Source organism: Nomascus leucogenys, chromosome 2 (genome assembly GCF_006542625.1).
Source record: "Nomascus leucogenys isolate Asia chromosome 2, Asia_NLE_v1, whole genome shotgun sequence".
Classification (NCBI taxonomy): Eukaryota; Metazoa; Chordata; class Mammalia; order Primates; family Hylobatidae; genus Nomascus; species Nomascus leucogenys.
The window spans coordinates 72058245-72067883 of NC_044382.1; the positions used below are offsets into that span (position 1 = coordinate 72058245).

A 9639-nucleotide genomic window follows, 5' to 3' on the forward strand; every position below is an offset into this window, starting at 1 on the left:
GGACTGCTCTCACCAGCCTCTGTCTCCTCCTCTTTCCTCTCCCAGTTTCCTTTCTCCTCCTCAGTTTCTCTCCCTGTCTTCCTCTCCTGTCACTTCTGGGAGATCTGGCCCAAGTCCCCCTCCCTCTGCCTCTTTGCATTGTTCAAAAACTACTGTAAGACTTGGTTCTTGTCCCCAGTCCCCCACTTCAGGACACCCCAGAGCTGCCTCCTCCAGGCAGCCCCATGGATGATGAGCACCTTCCTGGTCTCTGTCTCCTCAGCACTCCCGCACTGCAGGGTGAAGAGTTTACACATATGTTCTTCTGGGTGTTCTTCTCTTGCTATTTTCCACCTGCCGATTGGTGGAAACCCTGAGAGGGCCGGGGTCTGGCAGAGAGAAGCTCTCGGTAGATTCTGACTCTACTGCCTATATTCTTTCAGTAGGTTTTTACTGAGCACCTACTATGTGCCTGGGAACCAAAAGGTAAGGAAGACACACAGCTTCTACCCTCACAGAGCTTAACTTTGAGAACAGGGTTGAAACCTCCAATGCTTTGGAGCCTGGCAGGTGACATAGCTGAGTGCCATAGGTGGGTGTGATATACGGGGACTGGGGAGGGCGGGCGGTGACTGGAGAATGCCACTGTGTCTCAACCAAGTGGCTGCACTCAGCTCCAGCCCAGCTGTTGCCTGGGGGGATATGGGTCCAGTGTTGCCAATTCTACTAAGTTTCAAGAGAAACATGCAATTTGAACTTTTATATCTGTGATTTTTAAAAATGCTGGCAAGGAATTAAAAAATAACTCTAAAATTGTGTGTATGAAACAAAACATGTCTGTGGGCTGACTTTGATCCAGGGGCCCCACGTGTGCCCTCTGATCTAGGCTGTAACAAGCTGCTCATGGCATTAGGTACCACCTGGAGCAGAGACGCCAGCTCTCTCCTACCCCTTCAGGGCTCACAATGATGAAGAATGGGCCACGGAGGGCAGCGGGTCAGGTGCGATCGCCAGGTGTGACCTGTGCTTCCGCTAGTGCAGATGCAGGAAACTGAGGCCCCGCTCGTTTCTTGCCCCACAGGGAAGTCCTCCTTGGGCATGGCTCTCTTCCGCCTGGTGGAGCCCGTGGCAGGCCGGATTCTCATTGACGGCGTGGACATTTGCAGCATCGGCCTGGAGGACTTGCGGTCCAAGCTCTCAGTGATCCCTCAAGATCCAGTGCTGCTCTCAGGAACCGTCAGGTGAGTGCTGGGCCAGCAGGCAGCCTGCAGGAGGTGGGTCACAGGACCAGGATTCCAGCACCGGGCTGCCTGTAGTGAGCTGGTAACCAGTGCCCCGATTTCCAGGCCTCCTTGGCCTGCTGGGCCACTCATGCCTACCTGGCTTACCTCACTGAAGTACTGTTGAGGGTTAAATGAGGCCTCAATATATATAAGAGCACTTTGTAAACCATCATGTTATACACAAAAACGAAACATGTTTTTATTTTTTAGAAACTGGATGGCATGGTGGTGCACAGCTGTAGTCCCAGCTATTCGGGAGGCTGAGGCAGGAGGATCACTTGAGCCCAGGAGCTCAGGGCTGTAGTACACTATGACTGTGCCTGTGAATAGCCACTGTGCTCCAACCTGGGCAACACAGCAAGACCCTGACTCTATTAAAAAACAAGCAAACAAGCAAACAAACAAAAAACAGAAACAAAACACTGATGAGATTGGTCAGATTTCACTACACCATTAAGCATGTGCACTCAGGCTACCATATTCTTTCTTGTCCAGATGTGGCTTATTCTCTCTGTGCACTGGGCAAAGCCCCTGGGGATGTTTTTAGGAAGTGCTTCTTCAGTGGTACACATTCTGGACAGGGGTGACGTGAGAAAAATCCAGGCAGCCCAGTCAGCGAAGCAGACAGAACCAGATCTTCCAGCCTCTTCACTACACTTTCTGTGTCCTCAGAAGTCAACTCAGGGACAAAGCTTTATCCAGATTAGGCTCCTACTGACAATGCACTTCATCTGGGAGGAAACATAAAGGCATGGGGACTGAGGAAAATGGATGCACTAAAAAGCAGGCTAGGTCCCCCATGTTTTGTGATATTTAAGGAGAATTCTTAGAGCCAGGAGGATAAACTGAGCCCCAGAGCTTCATTCATTCATCCCTTCATTCATTCTCCCACTCATTTAACTTGCCTTTTCTGAGCTTCTGCCTGGTCCAGACACTGTGCTAGGGACTGGAGCCAGTTTAATGAATGTACATTTCCCCTGCTCCTCCAGCAGGAGCTCACAGTGTGGGTGGGGAAGGTGGTTTTGTACAGGGGTAAGACCCAATAAATCACAGTATGAAGGGGTAATTGCTAGATCAGAGATATGTACAAAATGCTAAGGGAGCTACGACTGGGATGAGTCACTGCCTGAGTGAATCCAGAAAGGCTTCCCAGAGGAGGGGACATTTGATCAGGGTCTTGAAAGCTGAGTAGGAGCTTGCCAGGCAGAAAGAGGAGAGAAACTCTTTTCAAGGAGAGGGAACAATATGTGCACAGACACAGGGCTTCAAAATGACTGGGTCATGAGGCGGGGCGTGGTAGTTCATGCCTGTAATCCCAGCACTTTGGGAGGCCAAGGCAGGGAGATAACTTGAGGCCAGGAGTTTGAGACCAGCCTGGCCAACATGACAAAACCCTGTCTCTAATAAAAATACAAAAATTAGCCAGATGTGGTGGTGCATGTCTGTAATCCCAGCTACTCGGGAGGCTGAGGCACGAGAATCGCATGAGCCGGGGAGGTGGAGGTTGCAGTGAGCTGAGATCGCACTACTGCACTCCAGCCTCGGCGACTGAAGGAAACTCTGTCTCAAAACCTTCCCCGATCCTCCAAAAAAACCAAAAAAATGGTTGTTAGGGGAATTATAAGACATTTCGTGATAGATTTCTATGTTACAGTAGAATGTGTTCAAATCTCCTGTGCGTTGGTATGAAGAGTAGTAAAAATATGAACTTAACATTTATTGAGCATTTATATGTGCCAACTGAATGCCTTAGTATACTGTCTAATTTAACTCTCCCAGCAACCCTGTGAGGCCCTTTCATTATCCCCATTTTACAGATGAAGGCACAGAGCTTAGAGAGGAAGGGGACTTGTTTAAGGACACACAAAGAAATGGTGAAGATGAGATATAACCCTAGGCATTCTAAACCCATAATTTGTGATATTTCCCCCACCTCTTGCTGCAGAAAGAAATGTAGACTTGAAATCCTACCTTAGAACTTAAGGCTCTACCTTAAGCGTCTCTCTGAATGTCTTTGATGCCAGCCTGGCTCTCATACTGGCTTGTGGTGTGACCTTGAACAAGCCATTTAAAACTGATAAGAAAGGAGTATACCCATCTCATGGAGGAGAAAATGTCAAATAACCCATCTATGAAAGTGCTTTGGAGATATCAAATGTCATGCAAATAAGACCTGCATCTTCTTTAGTACACATTAGCCCTACACACAAGATATGCGTGGCTGGCACAACTGGGGAAGGATAAAGCAGAGGTGGACAGGTTTCACTCAGGGCTACGTGGCTGCATAGCAGGGAAGTGTCTGTAGTGCTGCCTGTTCCAGATGCAAGTGTAAAGCTTGCTGGGTGTAAAGTCCAGATAGATTCCCTCTCTCATATCAGTTACCTGGATGTTAGGATTCTTTTCACTGCAAGAAACAGAAAGTCCAGCCCCCCCACAATGAGCTACCACTTCACACCTACTAGAATGGCTATAACAATAATAAAAGGTAAATAGCAAGTATTATTAACAAGGATGTGAAAAAATTGAAACTCTCATGCATTGCCAGTGGGGATGTAAAAATGTGCAGAGACCATGGAAAACAATTTGGCAGTTCCTCAAAAAGGTAAACAAAAGTTAGCTGGGCATGGTGGTCTGTGCTTGCAATTCCAGCTACTCGGGAGACTGAGGTGGGAAGCTTGCTTGAGCCCAAGAGGCCAACGCTGTAGTGAGCTGTGTTTGCACCACTGCACTCCAGCCTCGTCGACAGAGTGAGACCCTGTCTCAAAAAAAAAAAAAAAAAGTTGAACATAGAATTACCATGTAATCCAGGAATTTCACTTCTAGTTATATATCCCAAAGTGTTGAAAGCAGAGACTTCAACCCATATGTGTACACGAGTGTTTAGAGCAGCCCTACTCACAGTAACCAAAAGGTGGAAACAAGTCATATGTCTATAAACAGATGAATGGAGAAACAAAATGTGGTATATACATACAATGGAATATTATGCAGCTCTAAAAAGGAGGGAAACGATACATGCCACAATATGGATGGACACGAAGTGAAAGATGCCAGACAGAAGGACACATACTACATGATTCCACTTATATGAGGTAGCTGGAATAGGCAAATCCATATCGATGGAAAGTAGAATAGAAGTTACCAAGGGCTGGTGGGGAGGGGAAAGAAGAGACTGTTTAATGGGTATAGAGTTTTTGCTGGGGATAATGAAAAAGTTTTGTTTTGTTTTGTTTTGTTTTGTTCTGAGACCGAGTCTCACTCTGTCACCCAGGCTAGAGTGCAGTGACACCATCTCAGCTCACTGCAACCTCCACCTCCTGGGTTTAAGTGATTCTTCTGTCTCAGCTTCCTGAGTAACTGGGACTACAGGCTTGCATCACTGTGCCTGGCTAATTTTTGTATTTTTAGTGGAGTGGGGTTTCACCATATTGGCCAGGCTGGTCTCAAACTCCTGACCTCAAGTGTTCCACCCACCTCAGCCTCCCAAAGTGCTGGGATTACACGTGGAGCACCGTGCCCAGCAGGATGATGGAAAAGGTTTTGATATAAATTACATCATATTTTTGATATAAATAGTGGTAATGGATATAATTATATATTTGTGGTAATGGATATAATTATATTTTTGATATAAATAGTGGTAATGGTTACATGACATTATTAATGTATTTAATGCTGCTGAATTATACACTTTTAAGTGGTTAAAATGATAAATATTATGTACTTTCTATCACACAATAAAACAAAACCCAAATGGCTTAAGGAAAAGTGGCCTCTAATGACTCATGCATGATAATGGGGAGGCCAAGGCTGAGTTCCAGGGCCCGGTTTTCCCCTAGCATTGCCTTGCTTCATTCTGAACTCCACATGAGGGCCCTGGGGGGCTCCACGTGTCCCACTCCTGTGGGAGGATGGTTGCAATCTCTCCGCACGTCTCTTCTCCCATGGTAGCCTGGAAAGTCCTGAGATACACTCTGATTGGTTACTTTCCCACCCCGAGCTAAGCACCATGGCCAGGGATCGCTGTATGTTGGTTGGCTTATCCTTGAGCCCTTTGCTCCATCTGGAGTGGATGGTGGAGCCCAGCCTGGAACACATGGGCTGGGGGACTGGGGAGGAGGTGGCCCCTAAACAAAACCTGGGGCTGCTGCCTGCAGAAGGAACAGGTGCTGGGAGGTGCAGGAAATCTCCATTCGTGGTGGTTCCATGCATTTCCCTAAACCCCATAATCCAGTTCTAAACATTCTTGGTCATTCACTGGGCATATAAATGAGTGTTCAAAGGCCGGGTGATGTTGTTGAACACTTCTCTTTCTCTCATATGGCAGATTCAACCTAGATCCCTTTGACCGTCACACTGACCAGCAGATCTGGGATGCCTTGGAGAGGACATTCCTGACCAAGGCCGTAAGTAGCTCCAAGGCCCAAGTCTTGGTCTAAGTCTGCATCGCCCATGGGGGGCTGCTCCTTTGGGGCTCCCCTCACGTGGTGTTCCAGCTGCTGCTGCTTCAGGTCATGGATGCATCATCTCATGGAGATGAGATGACTTAGCATTCCTAAGTCAAGGCTGATGGCACTCAGACACCAACCGTGTGCCAGACACTGTTCTAGGCTCAGGGGCACAGCAAAGACAAGGCAGATGAGGTCTTTGTCCTCCTGGTACATTCAATGGGAGATAAAGGCAACAAGTAAATGCAGGAGATACTTTCAGATACTGGTAAGGGCTGTATAGGTAGTCATGAGACCCATAGAAACTTCAGGGCAGGAGCAGCTCTTTTCCATTGGGTGGCCAGGCAAGGTCTCTTTAACCAGGTGATAGCTGAGCTGAGACCAAGAACTGAGGGGCAGCCGGTGAAAGATCTTTTGAGAGGACATTCTGGGCACAGGAGCTAGCGTATGTAAAGGCCCAGAGATGAGAGTGAGCAAGGCGCAGTTAAGGAGCAAGAAGACAGAGGCTGGAGCGTAGAGAGAGGAGGGCAGTGTTGCCAACACAGCGGGAGACCGACGAGGTCAGGTTGGGTCTCACCCCACAGTGGCTTGCAGGTTATGTTCTCTTCTTCCCATATCACAGATCTCAAAGTTCCCCAAAAAGCTGCATACGGATGTGGTGGAAAATGGTGGAAACTTCTCTGTGGGGGAGAGGCAGCTGCTCTGCATTGCTCGGGCTGTGCTTCGCAACTCCAAGGTGAGGCCACCACTGCTGTGTGGCCAGGGGAGCCACAGACTACGCATGATGAGGGAAGCCACACCGGCTCCTTCTCCCTTCACTACTGTGGGACACTGGGCTCTGTGCTGTACGTCTTCTCAACAACAACAACAACAACAGCAGAATCCAAAGGGCTTATTCATTTCTTTTTTTGTATTATTATACTTTAAGTACTAGGGTACATGTGCACAACGTGCAGGTTTGTTACATATGTATACATGTGCCATGTTGGTTTGCTGCACCCGTTAACTCGTCATTTACATTAGGTATATTTCCTAATGCTTCCCCTTCCCCCTCCCCCCACCCCACCACAGGCCCCGGTGTGTGATGTTCCCCACCCTGTGTCCAAGTGTTCTCATTGTTCAGTTCCCACCTATGAGTGAGAACATGCGGTGTTTGGTTTTTTTTGTCCTTGCAATAGTTTGCTGAGAATGATGGTTTCCAGCTTCATCCATGTCCCTACAAAGGATATGAACTCATCCTTTTTTATGGCTGCATAGTATTCCATGGTGTATATATGCCACATTTTCTTAATTATTTCCACACACCTACAACCATCTGATCTTTGACAAACCTGACAAAAACAAGAAATGGGGAAAGGATTCCCTATTTAATAAATGGTGCTGGGTAAACTGGCTAGCCATATGTAGAAAGCTGAAACTGGATCCCTTCCCTACACCTTCTACAGCAATTAATTCAAGATGGGCTTATTCATTTCACTGAGTGCCATTCCACATGCATTTGTGGTGTGGGTGAGGCATGGGAGATGAGATTCATAGCCTAGGCTGCCTGATAGCGGATTCCTTACACCTGAGCTGAAATGTCTCCGACTAGACCAAATGATGATTCTCTTTTCTCAGAAAAACACAACACATTAGACCCTCGTTGATTTTTAAATTGCCTACTATATACTGTTTTAAAAACTTGGATGCAGGACATCCCTTTTATCTTTATTAGAATTGGGAATTGGATGACAGATGCTGATCCAGGGCAAAATTGCATATTTTTTTTTTAATTTACTTTAAGTTCTGGGATACATGTGCAGAATGTGCAGGTTTGTTACATAGGTACACATGTGCCATGGTGGTTTGCTGCACCTATCAACCCATCATCTAGGTTTTAAGACCCACATGCATTAGGTATTTGTCCTAATGCTCTCCCTTTCCTTGCCCCCCACCACCTGACATGCCCTGGTGTGTGATGTTCCCCTCCCTGGGTCCATGTGTTCTCATTGTTCAACTCCCACTTGTGAATGAGAACATGCGGTGTTTGGTTTTCTGTTCCTGTGTTAGTTTGCTAAGAATGATGACTTCCAGCTTCATCCATGTCCCTGCAAAGGACATCAACTCATTCTTTTTTATGGCTGCAAAATTGCATATTTTTACAAATTTGGTGGAAGACGGCTTCCAGAAGCTTTCTAGATATTTTGTCCATAATTTCAGGTGTTTGAGTATGTGAGATAGCCTGGGGCAAACCTTCTCCTACGTAGGCGAGGCAAGACACACGTGTACACACATAGTTATGCATGAATATGTACACACCTCCTCCATACACATATATGCCTGCTCACACACACATATCATGGTTAATTAATGATAAATGCAAAAACTGTTGGTGCAAACTGTCAGAGCTATGGGAAAAGAGCTCAGTGGGGCCCAAAGCCTGGGAAAATTTCAGAGGAGGTAGGACTTTCCCCCTCTTCTTTGGAGAGATGAACAACAAATTTGCAATGTGCACATAGTACTTTCTTCACTTCACACTTCCTTATTTCAATTACATAGCCATTTGGTGCTGCAATGGCTTCCTCTGTATTACTTCCCAAATTTGAGTCATTACTTAATGATTTTTGTCATCTCTGGGTACCACCTACCCTGTGATTTACTAATGATACTCCCTTTTCAAAAACAGCCTCAACCCAAGCAGTGCCATCTGTGAAATCACACTTTCAGTGCGAGTTACAGTTTCCTCATGCATATCGTTAATGAAATAAATACAAAAATGTTAAACTAAAATGAGTGTTTATCCATATGCTGGAGAAATCATCTCATGTGCCTCCTGGGGTGTGTGCCTGCCCCTTCTGGAGATCACTGCTCTACTTTAGGTAAATGGGAAAGTAGTTAATAAAACACGAAGTTGCCACTAGGCCATTTTCATTTCCAAGAACTTAATTCTCTGGCCACTAAAATGCAGTTAGCTCCTGGTTGAGACCTAATGTTCTCTTCATAAGGTAATGGATAATCAGCAATCAGAGCGGGCTTTGCACTCAGCACAATTCTCCCATTTCCCAGCTAAAGAAATGGAGACCTGGAGAGGAAGGGCCCTAGTGAATTAGTGGTAAACCCAGGTGTCCAGGGCCTGAAGTAGACGCCTTCACCCCTGTTTTGTACTCATCAGATCATCCTTATCGATGAAGCCACAGCCTCCATTGACACTGAGACAGACACCCTGATCCAGCGCACAATCCATGAAGCCTTCCAGGACTGCACCGTGCTCGTCATTGCCCACCGTGTCACCACTGTGCTGAACTGTGACCGCATCCTGGTTATGGGCAATGGGAAGGTGAAGGCTGCGTCCTTGGGCTGGTGGGAGGATGAGGGCTCAGGCTGCTACCCCAGATGCCTTTGAGTCCTCCAAGGACACAAGCTCAGCTGTGCCCTGATCCTCCCCTCACCTTTCTCTACCCTCCAGGTGGTAGAGTTTGATCGGCCGGAGGTCCTGCGGAAGAAGCCTGGGTCATTGTTCGCAGCCCTCGTGGCCACAGCCACTTCTTCACTGAGATAAGGAGATGTGGAGACTTCATGGAGGCTGGCGGCTGAGCTCAGAGGTTCACACAGGTGCAGCTTCGAGGCCCACAGTCTGCGACCTTCTTGTTTGGAGACAAGAACTTCTCCTGGAAGCAGGGGTAAATGTAGGCGGGGGGTGGGGATTGCTGGATGGAAACCCTGGAACAGGCTACTTGATGGCTCTCAAAACCTTAGAACCCCAGAACCATCTGAGACATGGGATTCAGTGATCATGTGGTTCTCCTTTTAACTTATATGCTGAATAATTTTATAATAAGGTAAAAGCTTATAGTTTTCTGATCTGTGTTAGAAGTGTTGCAAATGCTGTACTGACTTTGTAAAATATAAAACTAAGGAAAACTCACTTTCTTTGTTCTGCTTCCTTTCTT

The 9639-nt window shown here is 46.8% G+C and overlaps 1 protein-coding gene across 1 annotated transcript in view; it reads left to right on the forward strand.

The window, feature by feature from the left end:
- The window catches only part of ABCC11 (ATP binding cassette subfamily C member 11), a 65647-nt gene extending 56325 nt beyond the window's left edge, over positions 1–9322 (forward strand). The window contains 5 exon segments of the mRNA XM_030797482.1: positions 1061–1220; positions 5590–5668; positions 6333–6446; positions 8862–9026; positions 9156–9322. Coding sequence (XP_030653342.1) covers positions 1061–1220; positions 5590–5668; positions 6333–6446; positions 8862–9026; positions 9156–9248 — 611 coding nt within the window. The 3' untranslated portion in view covers positions 9249–9322.
- Positions 9323–9639: the final 317 nt, after the last annotated feature.